General features: G+C 40.9%; 2 protein-coding genes across 6 annotated transcripts in view; one reads left to right on the top strand and one right to left on the bottom strand.

Annotated features, from left to right (window-relative positions):
* The window catches only part of bcar3 (BCAR3 adaptor protein, NSP family member), a 44,030-nt gene extending 33,031 nt beyond the window's left edge, over window positions 1–10,999 (top strand). For all 3 annotated transcript variants that reach the window (XM_072388983.1, XM_072388984.1, XM_072388986.1), the window contains 12 exons: window positions 20–145; window positions 748–864; window positions 1,010–1,245; window positions 2,730–2,830; window positions 3,104–3,238; window positions 4,100–4,294; window positions 4,583–5,223; window positions 7,603–7,718; window positions 8,094–8,265; window positions 8,521–8,632; window positions 8,966–9,169; window positions 9,252–10,999. In XM_072388983.1, the coding sequence (XP_072245084.1) occupies window positions 20–145; window positions 748–864; window positions 1,010–1,245; window positions 2,730–2,830; window positions 3,104–3,238; window positions 4,100–4,294; window positions 4,583–5,223; window positions 7,603–7,718; window positions 8,094–8,265; window positions 8,521–8,632; window positions 8,966–9,169; window positions 9,252–9,430 (2,334 nt within the window). In that variant the 3' untranslated portion in view covers window positions 9,431–10,999. The remainder of the gene's footprint in view (window positions 1–19; window positions 146–747; window positions 865–1,009; window positions 1,246–2,729; window positions 2,831–3,103; window positions 3,239–4,099; window positions 4,295–4,582; window positions 5,224–7,602; window positions 7,719–8,093; window positions 8,266–8,520; window positions 8,633–8,965; window positions 9,170–9,251) is intronic.
* A 1,828-nt stretch (window positions 11,000–12,827) lies between these two features.
* The window catches only part of fnbp1l (formin binding protein 1-like), a 37,947-nt gene continuing 25,907 nt past the window's right edge, over window positions 12,828–24,867 (bottom strand). Inside the window, exons 6-17 of one of the 3 annotated variants that reach the window (XM_072388981.1) lie at window positions 24,679–24,783; window positions 24,066–24,194; window positions 22,564–22,710; window positions 22,226–22,447; window positions 20,962–21,132; window positions 18,680–18,789; window positions 18,225–18,357; window positions 17,962–18,056; window positions 17,580–17,755; window positions 16,869–16,906; window positions 15,629–15,749; window positions 12,828–14,295 (exon numbers count right to left, since the gene is read on the bottom strand). In XM_072388981.1, coding sequence (XP_072245082.1) covers window positions 14,288–14,295; window positions 15,629–15,749; window positions 16,869–16,906; window positions 17,580–17,755; window positions 17,962–18,056; window positions 18,225–18,357; window positions 18,680–18,789; window positions 20,962–21,132; window positions 22,226–22,447; window positions 22,564–22,710; window positions 24,066–24,194; window positions 24,679–24,783 — 1,455 coding nt within the window. In that variant the 3' untranslated portion in view covers window positions 12,828–14,287. Of the gene's footprint in view, window positions 15,750–16,868; window positions 16,907–17,579; window positions 17,756–17,961; window positions 18,057–18,224; window positions 18,358–18,679; window positions 18,790–20,961; window positions 21,133–22,225; window positions 22,448–22,563; window positions 22,711–24,065; window positions 24,195–24,678; window positions 24,784–24,867 lie in introns of all 3 variants that reach the window. The other 2 variants (XM_072388980.1, XM_072388982.1) reach the window with 2 other exon arrangements.

Raw genomic sequence — 24,867 nt, 5'->3', positions numbered from 1 at the left:
ACCTTCTGTCTTGTTCCAGGTTGCAGAAAACTCGGTACAGCGCGATGGGGATTTCTTGATACGCGATTCACTGTCCAGCCCAGGAAATTATGTCCTGACCTGCCAATGGCGAAACGCTGCTCAGCACTTTAAAATATACAAGAAGGTATATTCTTCCTACCCTTCATCTGCTGTCTTCCATTGTCTGAAACTTTTATTGCCTTTAGGTTTTTCTCCAAAATGGGACTTTCTGATCTTCAGCAATGAACTCTGTCTTTTGAGTTTTTTTATTTGAGAGCTATTGAGCTATGTTGAGTAATCTCTAACCAAATTCCATTCCCAGAACCAGTATGTGAGCTTGAGCAGCCCTCCTGGATTTAATAGTGTGCAGAACTGATATGGATTGACATGTATGTAGCTGTAGGCTGTATCGAGGGGTAATGTGATGGCTGAATGGGTGCATTCCTCTCATGCTACGATGCTCTTATCAGTAGAGTCCCTGGTTTGATTCTGGGCCAGTCAGAACTTCACTGCACAGCATTCCCTGCTCGTTCTCACCAGATAACAGAATTTAACAGAAAATATCAGCAGTATTCAGAAAAGTATTTAACTGAATGTGAATTTGAAGAACATCGATTTACTGTAAATGTAAAAGCTCCTGGTCCAGTGTTTTATTTTTTTATTTACAATTGATGCCGCACCATTCACTTCTACTTTAATAAAGGTAATTACATGTTATAATTAGATTGTTTTTAATTTTTCCTTCAGGTGGTGATGCTGAACGAAGCCTACTCCAGAGTTGAGTATCGGCTGGAAAGAGAAGCATTCGACAGCATCCCCGCACTCATTAGATATTATGTTGGCAACAGAAAACCTGTCTCACAGGTTGGTCTGATTAGTTTCTTCTTGGCTTTCCTCTAATTCAACAAAACAATGAATACAATGTTTTACCACATTGCTGACAATAATCTGTTCGAATATGTGGAAGTTTCTGTAAATTGCCTTCTCCTCTTCTACCTGCCCTCTGAAGGTGGTTGGGGCCATTATCTTCCAGCCAATCAACAGGGTGCTGCCGCTGCGCTGCCTGGAAGAAAAGTATGGACTGTCGACCAATCAGAGAGAGGCGGAGCTCATGGCACAGGAGAGGCGGAGCCAGAAACGTCTTAGCCTCAACATTACCAATGGACACACACACGACAACTCACACACTGTGCACGACGGCACACACTGCCAGGAGAATGGCTTGATCCGAAGTTGCCAGCTCAGGTTCGTACACTAGAAAATAACACAAAGTCAGCATTAAACCGGCAAATTCTTCTGTGGCTCTAATAATGTGTTTGTTTTTCTACACATTTACTCACTGAACATGTGTTATTTAGTTGGATTTGATGAATACTGTGTTAAAGGCTGTTTAGCTCCAAGCAACATCAGAGTTTTACTGAAAGTGGGCATTGGGCTTCAGACCAAATACTATGCTGTCTGCTATAAATGAATAATGGAGACTCACATTTCCTCAGCCAACTCCTTGCTTTATTTGTCTTTCACTCACCCACTATGAAAGCCCTTCCCACGGTTAAGCTTTTAACTTCGAGCCCCGAGCTGTTTACATCCATCACTCTGGCTAAAGGTTGAATATACAACATGTTCCGTATGTATCATAAGTCCTCCATAGATTAAATAAAAGGTGTTATTACTTTTTTCTGACAGATGCAGAAGTGTGTAACTTCACACAGCATTTGAGTGCATTAAGGATAATGTATGGGGCCTATATATGTGTGAGAAAAAACAGAGCTGGAGTGAGAAAAAAAAATAAACATATGGTCAGAACAGGAAAAGAAGACGGGGGACACACAGTAAGCTTGGTAAGTCTTGGTATCCCCACCCACCCCCCAACTCAGCTAAGAAAGTTCTTGACCTTTAGAACACTTCAGAACATATGATGGTTTTTTATGTCTTACATGACATATCCCGAGCAAAATCAGCCATCAGGGCTTTGTCTGAGGATTTCTACTTTGAATCTCTGAAAGGCGAAGTCAGACAACCTTTCTGTTCTATGTAGACTATTTGGAGGATCCAGCGCCAATCGGTCCAGTAATGTAACTCTCAGCTGGGCCAGGAAGCTCCCTCATCTTTATGCTGCTAGCTCCAGGAGTGCCAGACTAGATAGGCCTGAGAACGGGATTAATTCCTGGAGTTAGCGGCTTCCACGGTGCACAAGCCTGACCCTGCTTCTGCAGTGGTGTGTGATTAGTGGTGTGTGCTTCTGGCGCACACCACTAATCCTGGGAACAGGACACCCTGTTGGCGCACCAGGCCAGCTAGACGCACTGAGTTTCCCCAGCTCCCAGAGCAAGTACAGAAAGTGAATACATAACCATTTTGTATCCCTCTTTCTTGAAGGAGGACTAATAAAATGCTGAACTTTTCATGGCTCTGATTCAAAGATGTATGACTAACTAAGCTAACTAACTTTAACTGAGCTTAACTGAATTTAAATCATAAAATATTGGATATATAACTGTATGGCTGAATTACATCTATGTTAGAATTGCTCACTCATTGAATGAGGAAGGAGAGTTTTTTTTCTTTACAAAAACTTAGAAATGTATCTTTGAAGGTATGCAGATGATTGTTTATAGGGTTTATAAATGCCAAAGTGGGTTTTATTTATTTCAGTCATGTCTCTTCCATGTTGAATATGAATATCTTAACTTGCAGAATGAGAATTTTTGCCCTTATGTTCCTTTCAGGTTGAAGGATCGCTGTGGCAGCCAACCGGCAAGTCTCAATCAAGTCCAAGAGCGGCGACGGCCACTCAAGGCGCACCAATCGGAGAGCTTTCTACCTCTTGGTAAGCAAAAGTTAGATGATCTGTTATTTAGTCTTAAGTAAGAGTCAGAGCCTCCTGACAGTTGCTTATCAAGAAACACTGCAGTTGGCCAAGCGTGTGAAGAATTATGTTCAAAATTAGATTATATGAGTTATGATGAAAATAAACTAATACATGTGTTTTATGAATCTCTCTTCTTCCTTCACCTAATCTTTAAATCTCCTGAATCCTTTCTTCGTTGCCTTTTCTATCACTTAAACTGTGTGGTCTGATTTGTTCTGTTGTCCTCTCCAGGATCCAAACCACAACCCCTACAGTCCGCTGACCCACTCTTACCCAGCCCGAACCTCAAGTCTCCAGTGTTTCGAACAGGCAGTGAGCCAGTGCTGAGCCCCTCTGTCCCACGCAAATCAGCAGAACTTCTGGCAGGTAAGTAGACATTTTCAAATGACACTAAACTGTCACCTAGCCATGAGTTTGAGTCTGTTATCGTAGCAACCCTTGTACTAAAATGAACTGCAGTAGTGCTGAGATATCGTACAGATAGACATTTATCATTTATTTTCATTTTCTGTCTTTTTTTTATGTAACATTTTTTTTACTTTGAATTTACTTTGATTTAAACTAAATTTAAGTTTAAGCTCACACAAAGCTTCAAAGTAAGTAGAATATATTTCCATTTGCTTTTCCTCATACAGTGTTGCATCAAAGGTGCAAAGTAGAAACTAAAAGAAAAGCCAGGACAAAACAAGACAAAATTAATTGTAAAGTGTAGTTAAGGAGAAGTACAGTACATGACCTTAGAGTTTCCACTCCCTTTTACTCCTGCCCTAAAACACATCACCACAGCTCAGAATACCATTCAAGAATAAAATAAAGCAGCTTTGTTCCAAACCCCTTAAATACTGCACACATTTCAAATTGGCTGGACTGGCATTTAAATGAATTGAGGAAAAAGGCAATTCAGTCTGATTCAAAGGCTAAAAATAAAACTGCCCACCAGAAGCCAATAAGAGCTTCTGTTGGGGTTGTAAAAGTAATAACTTGCTGTGCCTTCTAAATATGCATTTATAAGCTCTCTCCATATTTGCTTTTACTGTCATTTGAAAGTGAGTAGGAAATTAATCTGATCACTTATTACCAGATAGCAAATGAGACTGACACTGTGTGCCACTGACTGCCTCAAACTCTGTTTGACACCATCAAAAACTCCTGTTGCAACATTAAATCACTTCAGTCCCCCCAAAATAATGTGAACGATGAATATGTAACAATTGTGTTTGTCCTCAGGCCAGGCCATCCGGGGCTCTGACAGCCAGCTCTGTCCTAAACCGCCTCCTAAACCCAGCAAAGTGCCGCTGGCTCGGCTGCCTCGCTCCCCCGCCCTTCAGCCCCTGGTGCCTCCCTCCACCTCCCCGAACCTGGCTGCTTCTTCTCTGAGCTCCACAAGTGTGGAAACTCCTGGCTCATCCTGGAGAAGTGGAGGTAACTGTTTTTATTTTTCCTAAAAATGCTCCAGTAGATAATTTATCTGTTTAAAAGTCCAAATATCTCAACTGAAACTACAAACGGGAGGAAGATGACTTTAGTTGGAACAAACTTAATCACGTGTAGACTTTAGTTTTTAATCATTTTGATTATTTACATTGAAATATTACATGGTTGTACCTTTTAATTTTTATGAATATAGATGTAGTATATCTTTAAAAACTGCCCAGGAACTCCAGGGACATTTATTCTGGACCAGTTAACAAAAATAAGTGTATTCCACAGCCGCCCCAGGCCCCCCTGTTCCTCCGGCGAAGCCCCAGAAGTTCCAACGCCAGCTCCTCCCTGCAGACTCACACAGCTCATCCAGTTCTATAGTTTCACCTGCTGAAGGCGTTCAGAATCCCAATTCAGAAGTGATAACAGGACAGACTGTGTGGCTGCAGCCAAGTCCTGTAGATCTGAGGTCCTGCAGCCCGCAGGAGTGGGAGCAACCAAAGTCACCGAGCTCTGTAACAGACAACATCCCTGAGCTTCATCTGCCACTTTGCAGCTACGTGGAGAGGCTGAAGAGGGAAGGAGAGAGAGGGAGGGAGGGTGGTGAGGAGGAGGAAGGACGTAGAGGGCTGGACAGAAGCTCCTATCACCATGCCATCGCAGCCCTAGAAAACACCAGTGAGGAAGAGGACAATGGAGGAAGAGAGGAAGAGGAGGAGGAGGACAAAAAGAGGGAAAAAGCGAGGCATGGTTTTCTGCGGCCAGTGATAGATGCAGAGTCAATGTTCAGGCCGGCAGAGTTTGGATCCCGACTTCTGCCACCTGAAAACAAACCGCTGGAGATGGTTGTTCTGAAGAGAGCGAAGGAGCTGCTGCTCAAGCACAATCACCAGAGTATAGCCAGACACCTGCTGATGGCCGACTGCCAGGTACACACTCACACTCATAGCCATGTCTACATCACTTCAATTCAATTCAATTCGATCTTATTTATATAGCGCCAAATTACAACAATTTTCATCTCAAGGCACTTAAATAATATAGTCCAATTCAAGCCAACTGGAATTCAATTAATTGTAATCATAATCCAATTCATTCATATAGAGCCAATTCAAAAAATAATATCCTAGCTAAGGAAACCAACAGATCGCACTGAAACTTGTCTTCAGTCCAATCTCCCGTCCTGAGCGTGCCTGAGGCGACTGTGGAAAGGAACGACTCCCTTTTAACAGGAAGAAACCTCTGGCAGAACGAGACTCGGGAAGGGTGGCCATCCGCCTCGACCACCTGGGGTTTGAGAAGACAGAAAAGAGGGGGGAAAAACACCATAACGCCATTCAAAGGATATCTGTTGGAACAGGGAAACACAAGTTAATAACCACAATAATGTCACATGTACATAAAATCAATTGAGAAATTCAACGGGGGGGAAAGAGAGCAAAGTGAGGAAAGGTGTGACAGATGAGGTCCCCCAGCAGTCTAAGCCTATAGCAGCTTAACTATGGGATGTTTCAGGATTACCTGAGCCATCCCTGACTATAAGCTTTATCGAAAAGGAAAGGTTTAAGCCTAATCTTAAAAGTGGAAAGGGTGTCTGCTTCCCGGACATTTACTGGCAGCTTATTCCACAAGAGAGGGGCCTGATAACTGAAGGCTCTGCCTCCCATTCTACTTTTAGAAACTCTGGGAACAACAAGTAAACCTGCAGTTTGGGAGCGAAGTGCTCTGTTAGGAAAATATCTTACAAAGAGATCTTTAAGATGTGATGGAGCTCGGTCATTAAGAACTTTATATGTGAGGAGAAGAATCTTAAATTCTATTCTGAATTTAACAGGGAGCCAATGAAGAGAAGCTAAAACTGGAGAAACATGATCTCTCCTGTTAGTTCTCATCAGAACTCTGGCTGCAGCATTTTGGATCAGCTGGAGGCTTTTCAGAGAATATGTGGGACAGCCCAATAATAAAGAATTACAGTAGTCCAATCTTGAAGTAACAAATGCATGGACTAGTTTCTCTGCATCACCCTGAGACAGGATGTTCCTGATTTTTAAATCTTTTTTAAATCTTTTCCTATTCCTAACCTAATCAACAATGATTTACCCTAAAGTGGAATTATCAGAATAACGGATAGTCTGGTCCCCACAAAAATGAGCAAAACAAGGTTTCAACTCAATATGTAATAGTATTTTAAATCTCTCAAATATTTCATATCATATGGTCACATTCCAGTTAATCTTTTACATTAATTAAAACATTTTCTGCATATGTATTTATGTTTTATTTTTATAAACATGTGTTTAAATCTAATATTTTTCTTTCCAAATTCAGTAAGGAAATTGATTCAGTAAGGAAGAAAAGAAAAGCCCAGACCACAAATAAGGCATACATTGAAAGATAAAGAAGAACTAAAATGGGTTAATACCCCCTCTTTAAATAACCAGTAATAATGATATATCGGATATACAATTTTCAAAGTAAACTCTGTAACTCGATCATTAATTGTTTTTATTATTGTTCTGATGACTCTGACTGGAAACACTGGCCGACCAGTCTGGATATTTTAAGCCAACATTCATTTGTAATTAAATAAATAAACCGTTTTAAAAGAAGCCTTTAAATTTGAGCTTTGGCACTGACGGAGAACAAAATGAATTTGTACTGAAATGCCAATATGCCATCTGATATACACCCTCTATTTAATAAAGCATGTGGCTTTCAAGGCTCATAAAACTAAATAAGAATGTATTTAATCTGGTTTGCTCCTGATAAAAAAAAAAAGTGTTTTTCTCTTCATCATTGTTTTAAAACAATCAACCTTGTCAAGACCATTTTGCTTGTGTTGTTTCACTTTTAAAGCCTTTTTGTTAAGATCAATCTGACAATATTTTGAAAAATGGTGTTAAATTATCTAAAATGAAGCTATAAAAGTAAAATTCTGTTCAGGAGCATCATGCAAGCAGTGAAATTGGTATCACGTATGAACAGAGTTTGCATGTAGTAAATGCTGATGCATAGATTAAGAAGGACAAAGTCTTAGAAAGTGTTTTTTTTTCTTGTAATAATCAGGCAGAAGAACTGACACATTGTCTGTAATCTGTCAGCATGTTTACTGCTACTGTTACACACATCCTGCACAATACCGAGAGTACAATTTTCACCCTTTTTTATCTTTCATTTTCTTATGTTGCTGCTGCTATAAAATGATCCTCAGGTTGCAGAGACACAGCCAAAGACTCGCTCGTTGGATGATAAAATATAACTGGAGACTGTTTTATGAGCCTCTTGTAAAACTTTTCATTTCCCTTCAGGTTGCGAGGATCCTCGGAGTGACTCCAGAGCTGAAAGGTCAGATGGGCGTGGCCTCTGGTCTGGAGCTTGTGACGCTGCCACACGGCCGCCAGCTCAGGCTGGACCTGATGGAAAGGTACACATCACATACAGTTATAAATATGCAGGTACAGATGTACTAGTGTTGTATGAAGGAACTGCTTCCCTGTAACAAGCGCAGTTAAAAACTAGAACACATGAGAAGGTAGTAGGGAAATGCTCCTCTTTGAGTCAGCAGGAGATATTTTTACCTCTGTCAACTTTCCCTGACGGATGTAACGCTCATGTCAGCAGGAAATTGTTTTAAAAAAAACACTTCACAATGAATCCCTGCATCAAATGTCATTTCCCAAGACAAATAACTCCCCTGAATCAGAAGATCAGAACAAACACTGAGCGAGCACAGATAGAAAACAAACACTGCTGCTAAGCTGTGTTGATAATTCACCTTTTTCTCCCTTTCGCCTCCAAGGCACCACACCATGGCGATAGGGGTTGCCGTGGACATCCTTGGATGCACAGGCAGCGTGGACGAGCGGGCATCCACCTTGAATCGCATCATCCTCGTTGCGATGGAGCTGAAGGATACAGTGGGTGACCTGTATGCTTTCACGGCCCTGATGAAAGCTCTGGACCTGCCACAGGTAACACGCACACACACACACACACACACACACACACACACGCACACAACTCATGCACTGAATGAAACACAACCATAATATCAACCACAGAAATAAGGGTTAAAAAAATCAGTAATTGAACATTTATTTTAAAAATCTACAAGCTGCCACAATTGTTTCCCATTCCATGTTTTCTCTTAAATGAATCACCACTAAAATTTTCTGATAATATTTGTTCTTTTTGAATCACTCTGATGTTTGTCATTGATTCTCCAGATCAGCCGCTTGGAAGAAACTTGGACGACTCTACGAAGGAACTTCACACAAACTGCCATCAACTACGAGAAAACACTCAAACCTTTTTACAAGAACCTGTACGAAGGCACAGGTAACGGGACAAATACTGCTGTGATACACCACTTTCTCGTCTGGATTGTGAAATGTGTCTCTGTTACAAACATTATTTGCATGTGCACCCCTGTACAAAATAACCTGAATGTAAAAGTATGTTTGAAATTCAAGGAGTCATCTTTCTTGTGCATAGGCCTCCTGTCTGATAAACAGGCAATAAACAGGCACAAGTGCCAAATATTAATGCAGTAAATATACCTACACACACTCCTGGTGCTCTTTTGTTTCAGATTCATGGTATTAAAAAAATAATTCTACCTATCAGTAATGAACTTGACTGTTATTAACACTGATCTCGACTGACCTGCAGCCTCCTCTTCTCTGGAGATCTGTGTCCCACTCCTGCTGCCGCTCCTCACCTTGATGGAGCGTCCGTCAATCACACCTGAGGGGGCGGAGCTCTGGGAGACCAGCGACCAGGGCTGTGACATCATGCTGCGCCACCTGGAGGCTGCACGCGACGTTGCGCACAACACACAGAGCTACATGGCCAATGCACAGAAGATCCTACAAGGTAAAAACATAACATGAACTATGTTTTTTTTCTTCTTTTCTTCTTCTAGCTTTATGAAAGCCATCTGTGTGTTTGTCGTCAGGGTTTCAGTGTGATGAAGACCTGCTCGAAGTGTTTAAGACGGACTTCCAGCTGCGGCTGCTGTGGGGAAGCCGTGGAGCCACAGTCAACCAATCAGATCGCTACAACAAATTCAACCTCATCCTCACCGCATTGTCACGGAAACTCGAGCCTCCTCCAAAAACACAAACTTTAATCTGATTTAATCCAAGCAAATGCAAACAACACACTTTGGAGCAGTGGGATCAGAAAACAGAAAGACATCAGTAAGGATTAGAATACATTCCATCCTTTATACATCTGATCTCCTGCAGTCGGCTGAACTCAATGTGAGAAACTTCACAAAATAATATTCTTTGTAATAAGGGGGCATAGTCTGCTGACTGTCAGCCACAACCAGGTCAAAAATCAGTTCCAAGAGGAGTCTAAATCATTCTTTCTTTGCTTCAGTTCAATGTGAGTCAAGGGCTCACTGCCTTGTCAAGTCAGTTTTATTCATATGTCCTATCTTACATATTTACCACACAAGCCTTTACAGTCTGTACAGCGTACGTCCGTATTTTAGGTATTACAGGGAAAGCAACAGCTCAGTGAGACTTGCACAAGATGCTGTTGATATTTAAAGACGGCAGAGCAAAATGACAGAACAGTCTATCAGAATGACTCAACTGTAATCGGAAGAACTTTTTCACAGTCCAGGTAAAACAATGTACATCCAAAACAAGCCAACAAAAAGCCCATCAACACTCAAGTTTTACACAGTATAAATGCAACTTATGAGCAGAGAATGAATCGCTCCAAAACATCAACACAGTGTGTTTTAAATCAGTCCCTTTAATTTATTATGCAGGTTCATTCCTGCACAGAAACGGAACAAATTTTTTTTCTTCATTCAGCATTTGTTATTGCGTCAAACATGGTGGCATTACATATTTAGCACTTCACCTGGACTAAATGTTCTGCATGAACCACGCGTACATAAGCGGTTTGTAACAATGTGATCATTTGCTATGAGCTTTGTTCATAGGATCATGTTCATTGTTTTTAGTAGACTGTGGCAACATGTTTGCCAGTTTGTATTCACCAGTGTGCGCTGCAGTGATCAGAAGACATGGGTCACAAATCCCTTAAATGTTTCAGTACCACAAACAAGAAAAAACAATTAAAATGCAGATTTATTAAAGCTGAAGTAGCTTCTCCTGTAATAACGGAGCGAGTGATGCTCGAGAACACAGCAAATACAAATGTCTTCAAGGGATCCTGAAATTTAGAATTTAATATACCCCGATTTATCTTTTTTTAAAAGGAGGGTGCCTCAGTAAAAAGCTAAGAAGCAGAGAGAGAAACAAGTCACCTCTGTGGACTGTCGAGGCAGATATATTTATTCAGTAATACTGTATAATGAATAACTCGTGTCTCACCTGCATGTACAAGCTGGATTAACAAGTAAAAAAACAGGTCAAATACTTTTTTGCCTCACATCAGCAGATAATTCATCTGTTAATCTTTTCACAGCATTAACACAGCAACAGAAAATGATGCAAACTTTCTGTATCTGTGAACTTCTGCTGAGAAGTTTCTTATGGACAAAGAAAAAAGAATCTGAACTATGTTCACAAATGAGACTAAAGCTGTACATAATTCTGAAGCATGTTAATAATAGACTGTATATACTTTCTGTACAAGACAGACTGTAAAAAATGAAATTTTAATGTTTATATTATTATGAACTTCTGTGATAAGATTGAATAAATACACTTTATGATCTGAGGTGGTCGTCTGTCTTTATGATGTGCTGAATATCTGAAAATGGCTCAGATAAATGTCTGAATGTGGTGCCGCCTCCTCCCTGCAGTCACAGAAACAACACTCTTTTTTCCATTGCTGCTTGTTTTATTAGAACAATACTTTGCAAGAAGAAATAAAAACATTTTGTCCACAAAGTGAACAACAACATTCAAAGCAAAAACAATGTGCACAACAATATGGAGAGAAGTACTGCCATTGATTACAACATGGTAAAAACAGAGTTACATGTTAATATCCTGCCAACACAACCTGTACTTTCTGCTGTTTTTATCCTTCATTTAAAAATGGTTAAAACAGCCGAGCGGTCTTTGCATCGGAGGTTGCGGTACAAAGTTTCAACAGGACGTGTGATTGTGAGTTTAAAAAGAAAACAGGAATGTGTAGAAGAACATGTCTGGTCTGAAGAGGCCTGACACTCTCAGTGCACATCTGTTCGTACAAGAACTTACTGCAGGTTCATCCTCAAAGCTGATTTATTAGTCTGTACTTTTCATGATAATCAGTTACAGTACAGCGGTGATTACAATACAGTTTTATATATTATTGATAAAATTAAAAAAAAAAAAAAGCAGTTTATATAAGCCGTTCAGGTTAATTTGCTCATTTCAAAACTGCTGAATCACAGATTATATGTTCTCTACCAGCAGCTGTGACTAAAGGGACAACACAATTCAAGCAGGTTTTCAGGGACATCGTAAGAGGGGAAAACGTAAAGAGTGAACCATCTTTTAAAAGAGTTTGTGTGATAAAAAAGGCCCTGCAAACTAAAATATGTTTTCCCGTTTATTCTTAGCTCTGCAACACAAACTGCACAATAGATGCACCACACCAAGAAGTAGTTTTAGTGCTGAAATGATCGAGCAAATACGCCAAAACACTTTCCTGCCTTTTTACCATCTCACTAAAATGTTAAATTCTTTGGGCACTGTTCTGCAAAACCAGCAACTGGAAGACATCAACTTCTGGTGACATTTTACTATCTATAGACTAAAGAGTCATTAAAAAAATCAGTTATTAGTTTGGGAAATCAACATTAAATCTGGTTTGCAAAACTTCACATATAAACAAAAAAACAAGAAGTATAGATCAATCTCTGTGGTTGTTAAACAGATATAAAACACAATAACCTGACAGGCTGCAGAAACTGATAGGTTTTTTCTTTTCATTTTACATCATTTTGCAGCCCCAAGCAAGTTTAATTCCCTAAGTGCTGAGGGAATCTGAAGCGTTTGGGACTCCTTTGCTACCTGCACCTTTAAGAAGCCAGCAGGTTTAGCTTTCTATCAAGGCAACAGAGAAACAGATTTTTTCCAACACAAAGTGTGAAAAAAAAAATCAAGTTATGGAACATGAATTTTCTAGAAAAAAGTCCAACTAATCCTCTAGGTGAACTGAAGAACCATCACAGGTGGAAGCTGCGACGGTGAAAGGGAAAAAAGTTCAAGTAACAACATCTACAGCATCGTTCTGAACATTTCACAGCTTCATCGAAGGAACCAAACAGAGCGCGTCTGCCTAAAGATTGGGTTAGTTCGATATGGGAGGAATGGTTAACGGCCTTTTTAAAAACAGTCTGAAAGTGTAGCCTCGTATGCATGTATATATAAGACAGACAGTGAGTAGTTTAATGATGAATGGTTTCAGAAAATCGAGAAAAGAAATTAGTCATTGTTCATCAAGAGTTACAAAAGGAGTACAAAATCATCTGGAAAGGAAATTAGAGCCGTTTTTGTTTAGTGGTCATTCATTAAGTTCACATGCCTCAGCAGACAACACAGGCCATCACTCGTTCATTCGTTCACTTTTTCATTTAATCAGATTCAAATGCTGTTGTACATCAGGGCAAAGTGCATCGGTTCAATTCAAACCTTTTTGTCTCTCTTGAAGAGGGTCAGTCAAACAAACCTAAAAAAAATCACCATGGAAACACATTCAGCATGAAATAACAGATGTTAATATGTACAAATCATTCAATGGCTAAAAACTAACGTCACACATGTCGCACACGTGCGCAAACATTTACATGTTAAAGCCAAACATGCTAATCTGGGGCATGTCTTTTTTTTTTTTGGCCTGTTTGGCTTTCCATACATGATGCTACTACATGCGTGCGTGTCGTCACATTCACAAGTACAACTGATTACAAATAAACTTTTCATGGAGACACAGGTTAGAGTCTCCTGAGGAAGTAAGAGTGGAGCCCAGGCGGCTGATGGGAGATGTAGTCAAGCAAAAGAGCACGAGGAGTAAAAATCCCTCCACAGTGAAAATAACATGAAAGTTTAAGGCAGAGTCTGGAGCTCCTCTTTGAATTCTGCTGCTTTTAAAAGTGGTCCAGTCCAAATGGAGCTGAGCTGTGGTATGGTGAGGGAAGGCTGCCATCTGCTAGTCGACTGGTGGAATCACACCCGGGATAAAAAGAAAAGAAAAGAAAAGAGAGAGGAAGAAGAGGAAGAGAGGTCCTGTATTCACCTGAGGGTCCTGCTAACTGCCTAACGAGCTCTGACAGACATTACACAGACATAAATAAATCATGCTTTGTTGGAATAACAATGCATTCAACATACAACACAGCTGGAGTTGCGCACACGTGCGCACACACACACACACACACACAGATGAAACACAAGGTCATGTCTGGGAGACGTTAAAAACATGCGACTGGATGAGAGTGAGGGCGGGCGGGCGGGCATGAGGAGCAGAGTGGCTCAGGCAGGCAGACATCACCAACAGAGCACAGATGATGACAGGAGTGAGTCAGAGCAGAGCAGCACTGATGGTGTTAGTGGCAGCAAACATGGTGCGACTACCTGACCCTGATAATGAGTTTCAGTTTGCTGCTTTTCTCTCCTCTGGACTTGCACTAAGTCTGTGGATGTAGTTACTGTGTGGGTGACTAAATCAGGCTTTAACGGTCACCACATAAAGATGTGCAGCTGCAGTTATCTTCTCCCTGTCTGAATTATGTCTCGAGTTTCTGTTGCTTGTAACACAAAATAACTCCTGTATATCAAATCCATTATTGCCTCTTCGTGGTTTTGGGATTTTTCATTCTATCATCTTCCCAAAAGGCTGATTATGTTTATGTGAGCATGCAGACATGCAGACCTCCCACCAAGCCACCTCTAATCTTTCTACCTCTCTCCCCCTCTCTCCTTTCTGTGTCTTAAATCATCCCCACCACCAACAATCAGCAATCAGCGTGAACCCTCCACCAGCCAATCAAATCGCCAGGCCACTCTGCAGCCCTCAGGAACCTGCAGTCACATAGAGGAGAGAGCAAGTTACCAAACATACTCACAACTGATGCTAAAATGGTTTTTTTTGTTTGTTTGTTTGTTTTACAGAATAATAAAGCAGTTCAACGAGAGAAACTTTTAGATTTAAGTTCAGAGTAGAGTCAGTTTACTTTCTGTTCAACTGAGTTACTGTGTGGACGGAAAGAAAGGTCCACAACATCTGAGACATCTTGTAGTTTCTGCCTGCGCTCTTTGTGAGTAGGACACAATCTCTGTCCAAATTTTTTTCTGGGACAGAAATTAAATATCTGTCGGGTTATCAGGCTGTGAAAAATGCTATTTTTCCAATATTTCCAGGTAACTGTGTAAGAACGGATGTCAAAACTGCCAGGAAATACATGGCAGTAACTTTTGCATACAGCTGCTTTCAGGCACTTAGTGCTTGACTGCACCCAGTGATAATGATGACATTCAGCTGGCAGAGTTACTGAACAATAACCTGCACCGCAGAACTTTTATTATCAGGATTCCAACAGTAACTATCAGCAGAGTAGGTTTTAAATCTGTGACTCAACAAATGAACAAGTCATTAAAGAATCACGAGAAAATCCTGCAGAACTTTGAGCAAAACTGACATGTTGAACGTGGTTGGCAACAGAGAAAAAAAAACACAATAAGTCATCCACGTGCACAAAACTCTTAGTCCATGTGTTTGTCATTCAAGAGTCTTCAACTCTGTTTTACTTGTAAAAAAAAGTCTAACGTGAAAAGGTTTTTCTCTTTCAGGTGAATTCTGTAAGAAAACTACAATGTGGGGGATTTCAGAAAGTTATTACTGCAGCTTAATCCAGTCAAAGGCTGATGGCACAGATATTAAAAGAAACATAAAGTGCATGTATACACACACACACACACATCCACAGACACACAGCAAATATGCAGAGCTTAAAATCAGAGAGTTTGATCATCAGTTAGAAAAATGACACATTTACAATAATTAAGAGACTGAGTAAAACAAAAATATATTGTTTCTAATATATTAACATAAAACCATCTTGAATGTTTGATCGATGAGCAGTGGCACAAGGCTCAAACAGCAGTGGACACGTTTCACACTCACACAAATGCCTCACATATAGAAACGTCAGTCCCAAAGATATGAGAGAATGAAACGTTACAGTGTTAGAGTAACACAGAGATAGAGGGTAAAGAAACCGGAACAGGGGAATGGATGACAGATGTCCATGCAGATGCTCGGCTTCTGTCTTTCTCCGGCTACACTGAGAGGAGGGCAAACATGAGGGACATGACACACAGAGGACAGTGTAGCTTCAGATGTAGGTGACAGCACCTTTGCTGTTTTTCTCCAGAGTTATTTCTACATAGGAGGTGGGAACGTAGCCTTCCTCGCCGCTCTGCTTTCTTGCCCGCGTCCAGCCATCGCCTTTATCCTCTTCGATGATGTACAAAACCTGAAGACAGCAAGATGGGGGAATTTCAAATGAGAGTAGTTTGGAAGGTGCGTTAACATGTCAAACATCAAATAAGTACAACCCACAACTGAGGCCGATGTAAAGGTTCTCTAACCCTCAGAGACTCAATCCCTGTGGATCAATCTATAGGATTTCCCACGCAATGCTGGAGTGAATTTATAACCAGCCAAATATTTTTAGCCACACAGTCACATATTTTGTTTCGCATATTGTGTTTTTAAAATCTAAATCACCTACCACAGTAGAGCTGCATGCCGTGCGTCAATTCAGCTTTGATTCATGTGCACACCATGCATGTACATGGTAAATCCAAAGTGTAAACCAAGCTTGGAGAAGTTTGGTTGAAATATGCAGAATATTTATATGCATCCAAAATGTGTATGAGACTACATACTGTGCACAAAGTAAGAGAATATAAATATCAGAAATATCAACAAGTTGCTTAGTGGCAAACATGGTCCAAGCTTGCATGACATTTTTAGAACAGGAACTGTGTTCAATCTTAATTCCTTTCCTATGGTTCAAAGGCAAACGTTTGACAACAGTCTCTCTCAGGGTGTCGTTGAGTATAACCTGGCCAAAAATGGTGGCAGTTGGATCAAGCGATATAGCACTTAACATTGACTGATAAACAAGATCCGTCTGTTCAGGGTCTCAAAACTCTGTTTTCATCCTCTAAATCTGACAAAACGCCTCAAAAACTGGTCAAAATTTGTACCAAATGTGCAAAATTTTGATAAAAACATACATTTTGCTGAGAATAAACAACAAATAGGCTCGTTGTTGCTGAGACACCACCTAAAACATATGCAGTCCTTACCGGCTCACACATTACCACATGGCGGTGCTATTGCTACTGTTGGCAAGTAAATGAAGCATTTTAGTTTTTGAGAAAGATTTCAAATTAAGCATTCAAATGTTTTGAGAATTTTTCATTCAGATAATTAAAGATAACGGCACCATTAATTATATATAACATTAATGCATCTTATAACCTAAACATGCTTAACCTTTGAGCTTTGGAACTATGTGTCCAATTACAGCCCAAAAAAAAATAAAAGAAAGTAGAATTAAAACATTAAAAAGAATAAGCATTACCTCGTCCTCTGCCATCACCAGTGTCCCCTCGTTCTTCCCTAAGAGTCGAACAAAAACAACATCAATGTTAGTCTCAAACTAATGGACATTTGTGCACGCATTAATCATTTCCACATAATCTCCTCTCCATTTTCCATACCAGTGCCATCAATTCAGGATCGTGGGAGGCTGGAATCTATCCCAGCCGCCAATGGGGACGATGCAGGGTACACCGCGGACAGCTTGCCAGTCCATCACAGACCCACACAGTGACAAGCAACCAAGAACACTCACACTAACTCCTAATGTCAATTTAGAATCACCCCAATCAACCACACATGCACGTTTGTGGACGGTGGGAGGAAGCCAGAGTACTCAGAGAGAACCAATACATGTATGGGGAGAACAAAAAGATTCAAAGCAGGAACCTTCCTGCTGTGAGGCAACCCCACATACATACTGCAGAAGTAAAACAGCCCGGACACACCTAACCATCCCTGTTAACTGTTGCTCTGTGTCAGCAGACAACTCCAAAGTACTGGTCTGTAACGAGTCCATACAGGCTTTGAGATGGAAGTTTCCCTTAAAGGTCCTCAAGTCACATTAGGAACATTTCAAGGAATTTTTTTTTAACTGAGACTGCTGTCTGTACATCAACACATATATTTACACCTCGCCTCAACAACTCATCAAGTGCATCATTTCATCATCAGTCGTTTTGATTAATATTACCGTCAAAGGAGTAGAGCGCTTTGCAGTGTCCTATGACAGGTAGTGGGTCATCGTCGTCAAATTCATCGTCAAACTCATGGGGGTCAGGGTTTGGAGGTCCAGGCCGTGCAGGACTGGGGCGGTGGTGAGGCGTGTGGTGCTCCTGACTTGTGTCGTCTGTGTAACTGCCCTCAGGACTGATGGGAAACAGGTTAGAGCTCTGTGTGTGCGTCTGACTTAAATATGGTATTACTTGTTGCTTAAATATGCAAACAAAGTAACAAAGTGAAGACACATACATATGCATTTAGGAACTCTGTAGCATCAAATGTAGCTTAGTATAGTATAAATCACACATTTCTTGCTATACATTTGCACATGTGGGTTTTAGGAAGGAGTTTACCTCTCTCTGCCTTGAGGAGTGTGGTGGTGGTTGTCTGCACTGTGTCTTCGGTCTCCTCTGGAGCTCTGCTTTCCCTCCACTTCAGACAACCAAGTCTGTCAACAGAGAGGGAAATCTAAGCCATATATTTTTGATGACATCACGAGCATCCATATGTCACCAAACATGAGGGGGTGGTGCCATCGCCTATGCAGCGGCCAACAAGCGGCAAACATCACCAGCTAACAGCAGATTTGAATCTGTCCGACACCCTGTGTTGGTACCTCATTTTTGTGGATTTCAGAGCGCAGCTTCTCCATGTTACAAATGGTCTCTGATATTTTCGGCTGCAGGCTGTTGGGGTCGCCCATCTGAGGATTCTTCTCATACACATCCTTCATTTTGTTCAGTGCATCTCTGGTAGAAGGAAGCAAAAAAAGGCATTAAATCTTGTAGAATGACCAAGGATTTTAAGAAGTTTGGAGACATCAAAGTGTAATCTTTTGTAATCTCTCCCATTTCTTCATTTCATTATCACATCACACTGTTCCTCCTCTTGTTGAAAATATCTGCTTGTTTTTAAAGGAGGTTTAGGGAGACCACAAAGGAGGCCACATTTAAGAAAAGTTCCCATAAAAAGTGTAGGTAACGACATTTCTTGAAAGTGAAACCATCCCAGGAACCAGACTTAAAACTTCTAGACTTCAGTAGATATATGTGAGCAGTCTGAACATCTGACCTCTGATCCATCTCTTTCTGGAGCTCCTTGTTGAGTTCATCAATCCTCTGCAGCAGCTTCTTCCTCCTCTGCTCAGGAGGTAAGTGGCTGAAATCCTCCAGAGACGGCGCCTGATAAAGAGAAACGACACGAGGACAATAGATTGATCCCTGGAAAATACCACAGATAGAATAAGATAAGAGAAGATTAGTGAGCTTGTTTTCTCTTATCTGTTTTCGAGAGAGAGAGAAGGCGTTAAAACAGTAGCTCTACCACTGACTTAGGAACCCAAGTGCAGAAGTTTGATCTGGTTTGTGCCTCTATTACTTGTTCAAAGAAGCATCTCAAACCAGCATGTAGCTGTCGACTCAACTTTCACTAAAATTAAGGATTACAAATTTTATGTATTGTTGAGAGAAAGTGTCTTTTTGGAATGTGAGGCATGAGCTTCCTCACAGCCTAATTAGTTCAGTGCAAATATACATACATACACACACACACACACACACATATATATATAAAAACTCACACACCACACATGGTCCTCTAATAGTGGGAAACTGCATTCATGAGGATGGAGCACATCCACATGTACTGTAGGTTTGACAGACAGCAGGAAGACTAACTGCAAAGGTGAGGCAGCTATCTCTACTGGCTTTGTGCTGTTGGATAGTAATGGAAGTCCTACACGGTGAGGATGCTGTCAGCTAGCTATACTGCTGGGTCTTCTCAGGACTACTCTATATAGTCACACAGATTTACTTACCATCTTCACGGACCACTGAGTCGTAACGTATTAATCATTTCAGTAAAAGAAAAGAGAACATGGGATGCTGATTAGTCACAAGTTTAGTCATCACAGAAATTTGTCAAAATGTTAATGTTTGTGTTCCGAGCCTGAAGGTCAAATACAATGACAACATCAAAGAAAAAAATAAATAAATAATCAGATTCATGTTTAATAAACGCAGCAAGTTTTACTTTAAATTCTTTTTTTATCTACATTCTTCTTCTGGCTGCATTTCCTGCTTCTATCAGGGAGGCTTTTGGTTTCTCTTTGGTTTAAAAGTAAAAAACAGCCCTGCATATTCACATTTTTACAAGTGCATCTCGACTTTGTGGTATTGTGCACACATATCAGCTGCGGCAGCCACATGGTTCATTCTCCTGCTGCTGTTTGCATGTTGTCCTGCTTAAAGGCAGCAGTGGTAGTTAAAAACGAGCATGTGGAGCACTGACAAAGGTGACAAACACAGAGCTAAACAGGATGCAGTATTCAAAATTAGGGCTGCGTTGCAACTTATTTCATTATTCATGATGACTTAATTATCTATTCATGCTAATTATTCTAAATTTGACCATAAAATTGTTCTATCAGAGGGTGAAAGAATCATAACTTTCCAGTAAACTTTGCTGATAAACTTAGCCGTTAATCAACTTAAATGATGCAACTCCTGTATGTCTGATTGTGAAAACGCACCTAACATAGGTACAAAGTACTTTGATTGACTTCCTACACAGTTTATGAAATTCACTGATGTTCTTCGTCTGTCTGGAGCACTTCTCTACAACAATGATCATTTTCCAAAGCCAGAGAGAAATATTTTCAGCAATCTGTCAGCCTGTTCGTCCGTCTGTTGTCCTGAGAGAAGCCTTGCAGATAACGCACAAGAAGCAGCCAATCACAGATGGTGCTGACAGCACGGGCGGGTACAAAAGCCAACCAAAGCTTCAGTTTGGCACTGACACCAGGTGTTATTTACAGTATTGTATGAAACTATCTGCTGATATTGACACTGTTAGAGCACAAACGCACACAACACTGCCGACTCGGGTCAGACCAACATCAGTGCAACACGCCTGATGTTGGTAGCTCGTTTTCAGCCATTATTTCCCCACCACACACAAAACACTGCAACCAGAATGCTAAAAAAGCCATTCCAAATCCCTCACAGGCCAACACACCATTCATCACCAGGAATCCTCCGTCTTGTAAATGGAAAAAACTCTAAAAAATAAAGAGAGAACCACACACACACAAAAAAAAAAGAAATGGGAAAGATTAAGAAAGATGTGACAGAAAAGGGGGAAACAACGAGAAAAACAATACTACAAGGTGTCTGCAAGTTCTTTAGACTTAAATGTAACAGCTCAATGGTTTAATCATATCAGCCCTATGAGAGCGAATTAACCATCTGAATCATAAGATATTCTACACTGATGCAGGTCCTGCAGACATCCTGCAGAAATGATAGAAAAACCAAATCAACCAATCTTGAGTACAGCGCTACTTCCTGTCTCACCCCTCTCCTTGGGCCCCTTATATTCTGGGGCATTCTGGGTACTGTAGTCTTTATCTCAGACAGATAGTGGCTCACAAGGTCAGAGTTGAAGCGTAGTGTAGTGAAAATGTGTGAGGTGGACCTTTGACGAGAGGAGAAGGAAGGTGGGGGAGGAGGTACGAAGGCGGGGGACTGGAGAGAAGCAGGAAGAGAGAACAAATCCAGAAGTCAGGATGGCGTCTCACATTTCTACAAGAATTATGTACGCTTTTTAGATGTGAGGGGGTAATTCAGTCATGATAACATTTAACAAGATGAAAGAGCACTTCAATAATCTGAAACTGAACCACGCTAGATTTTTTGCTCTCAAATGTACAGGAACAGGTATTGTGTTAATAGTGATTCAAGATCTAATATGATGTCCCAAAGTTTTTCCCCAATCACAACAAAAGAACTTTTCATGGGACAAAATATAAATCTTTCTGAAAAAAAAAGATCCAAGATCCCAAGATTAGCCTTTGGAATTTGATCCATACAGTCACTTAAAATGTTCATTTTCAGTGATTAATCAGAGCAGGGAGCAAACAGAAAGTTAGTTAGTTCCACTTTGTGATTAAAGCAAAAGTGTCTTATGTTCATGTTTCTTCCTTTTCTTCCATTACCTCTGAGTGATGGAGCCCTGCTGTTGCGTTTTTTCTTAGCTTTGGATTGGACAAGGATCTTTTGGAAATAAGCAATGTCATGTACTTCCTGTTAATTAAATCTGACACAGAGGGTTATAAAGATGCAGATTATCTGAGCACCACACTGTCAATAAAAACAGTTAAATGTATTCCTGTCATCTTTGCTGCTTATTTACGTATATCTTATTTTAGATACTTTAATATTTAAACTTGTACTGTGCTAAAGTAAACGGTTTCATGTACACACCCCATCAATCGTACAGCTTCCTGATACTATGAAGCAGCTGATTGGGCAAACATGACCCAACAGCAGATAGTTAATGAATGCCCAACATTGCCTTTGTGGAGAGGGCCAAGGTCCAAGGAGTGTGTCAGAGAGTGTACCGACTAACTAACGCTGGACAGGCGAAAAAACCTACAACACATCACAAATGAGAATAAAACCTGGGTGCAGAGAAAGTGAGAAAAAGTGTCAGCAAATTTACACAAAGTGATTTTTGCATGTTTGAAGGGAAATGAAGTAAATATCACAATAACAACTGAACGCTGCTGCGGGTGCAGGTGGTGAACGCTCGTTCAACAGGCTCCCTTCTCTCGTGTACCTTTGGTTTCTTTCCAAAAAGCCAGAGCTTGTTCTTGGTTCGGCTCATGGGGTGTTTCGGATCGGATCGAGAACCCGGGCCTCCGTCTCTGTCACCTTTGGGTGTGTTGCTGATGGTGCCGTCTGAACCCGTTCTGCTTAAATTCTGACTGAAGTCTTCGAAGGGGAAGTCGCCTGGGGGATCAAAGCCAGACTTAAATGACTCCACAACTATGGCCGAATCCTGGGAAGAGGGGAGGAAAAACAGATCAGGTGACAGGGAGGAGACATGAAGAGCGAACCTAGCCAACATCAGACTTTTTCTTGACTGATTTTGTTTTTCTTCCTTCCTCCACATACCTTTCTGTCATCTACAGCCTTGGCAGCACAAACCATTCCTTCTAGACATTTAGAGATGATGGGGATGACTCTCCGCTCCGACTCAGCAAAGCTTCGATACGTCTCTCCGAGCTTCACTGTTCGCCGTTGGTCCATGTCCTGCAGATTCTGTACACAGCGCGGAGGAAGTGGAATAAACACTGTTAAATAAATGCTCTGCTGCTCATGCAGACACTTCTTTTGTGTGTAAACAACCTGTCAGAGCTGGCCGGTCCCTTACCTGGATAGAACTGATACCTAGTCTGTAGACTAATGAAGGTTTACATGAGACAAGCTGTTAAATTCAACATTCCATGGGGCACTTGCTCAAAGCAAAACACTTTCTCTAAACATGATACTGGTTTATGAGAGTATAGAAGTTGAGTAAAAATTAGCGCTTTGATGGCATACAAAACATTAAAGATCCGACCATGACCCTTTCTGACTGAAAAGTATTTCTGCTCTGGACATACTTACAATACAGCCTGGGGAAGAATGCAAATTTCTTTCAGATGTATCACAATAAGAAATGGCCACAGCAGTACATGTTTTTATTAGTGTCATCTAAACCTGGTGTTGTGTTAAAGCTTCCAACCAGGTGCGATTTGATTTTGTGGTGCGACGTAGCACAGCATCAAGAGACCCAAAGGTCAAAATTTCAAACGACTTAGAAAGACATCCATCCATCCATCTTCATCCTCTTATCCGAGATCGAGTTGGGAAGGCAACAGACAAGGCAACATTCCTCTCCCCAGCAACACTCTCCAGCTCCTCTCAGAGGATCCCTGAGCGTTCCCAGGCCTGAAGGGACATATAATCACTCCAGCAAGTCCTGGGTCTGCTCTGGGGCCTCCTCCCAGTGCTACATGCCCGGAAAACCTCCAAAGGGAGACGACCAGCAGGCAACCAAACCAGATGCCTGAACCTTTCGATGCGAAGGAGCAGCACCTCTTCTCTGAGTTCCTCACCCAATCTCTAAGGTTGAACCCAGCCACCCTCCGAAGCGAACGCATTTTAGCTGCTTGTATTCATGACCTCGTTCTTTCGGTCACTACCAAGATCTCATGACCATAGGTGAGGGCTGGAATAAAGATGGACCAGTTAAATTCACCACAAGGGACTGGAGCAGCATCCTCAATACAGCTGACAATTCCCCACTCTGTCTGTCCATCTCTCGCTCCAACCCAGACACTTAAACTCCTCTGCCTGAGACAGGGACTCATCCCCACTTAGAAGGACAGAGGAGGTACAACTTTGCCATTTTACAACACAAGAGGGACCTAAATAAATCAAGGAGTTTATAAGGATGTGAAACTGAAGGTAAAAAGAGCTTCTCAGATAAATCCTCAAGCTTTTTTCTGTTAGCAGGGCTGTCAAATATCATATTTGTTCGAATATATTAAAGATTTGACAAAAAATATAAAGTCAGATATAATCTAAGTATTCATTAGACATGCCTGCCAAGCTCAGTCGGCTTGCTTTACCTTGAAGATGTGTGGTATGGCATTGTTGAAATGTTTCCACTGCTCTGCGTTGAAGTTCTGCAGCTGAGCAGCGTACTCATTCTTGCTCTCATCAGCCATGTGAGTGCGCAGGTAGAACTGAGCTTTAGCCTGAACAAAAATGACACCCATATGAACACCACATTATAATCTAGCAGCACCAGAAAAAAGAAAAAGTTGGAAATATCACTGAACTTAAAGCCACTCAGTAGCCAATAGAGAAGAAAATGCTGCTACAACTCATTAGGTGTATTTAATAAGAGTTATGTGGATAAAGCAATGCAAACTAAACACACATGCAGAGAAATGGTTTTACAGCTACAACATCTCACTTATTTAACTTTTACTCAAATGGAACATTTATATTCCTACAGTATAATTACATATGCACCATCCACACACACTAACTTAAATGACATGTATGATGGGAAGTGAGATGATGTAAGTTTGTTTTTCATGAGGAAAAGAGGAGAAAAGTGTTGCTATGACTCGACTTCTCTTTCTTTAGTTTTCTGCCAACTACAGAATGAAGTCACCATCCAGGTATTTTGACTGGACCATTTTCACCAGCATCTTCACAGTAAAATGATCCTACCTTCTCAACTTCTGATTTGGTGGCGTTGATGTCGTTATCTAACCGTTCGTAGGTCACCTGGGATTTCTCAGCTTCCCTGCACTCCCTCTCAAACTTCCTTTTACTCTGAAAGAGAAAAGAGGCACAATTTAAAGTATCCAGAAAGATGACTGTATGACCACATAACTGCAACACACTCACTGCATTCCT

Source organism: Leuresthes tenuis, unplaced genomic scaffold (assembly GCF_036924035.1).
Source record: "Leuresthes tenuis unplaced genomic scaffold, fLeuTen1.0.hap1 SCAF_7, whole genome shotgun sequence".
Classification (NCBI taxonomy): domain Eukaryota; kingdom Metazoa; phylum Chordata; class Actinopteri; order Atheriniformes; family Atherinopsidae; genus Leuresthes; species Leuresthes tenuis.
This window is presented reverse-complemented; position numbering and strand designations above follow the sequence as displayed.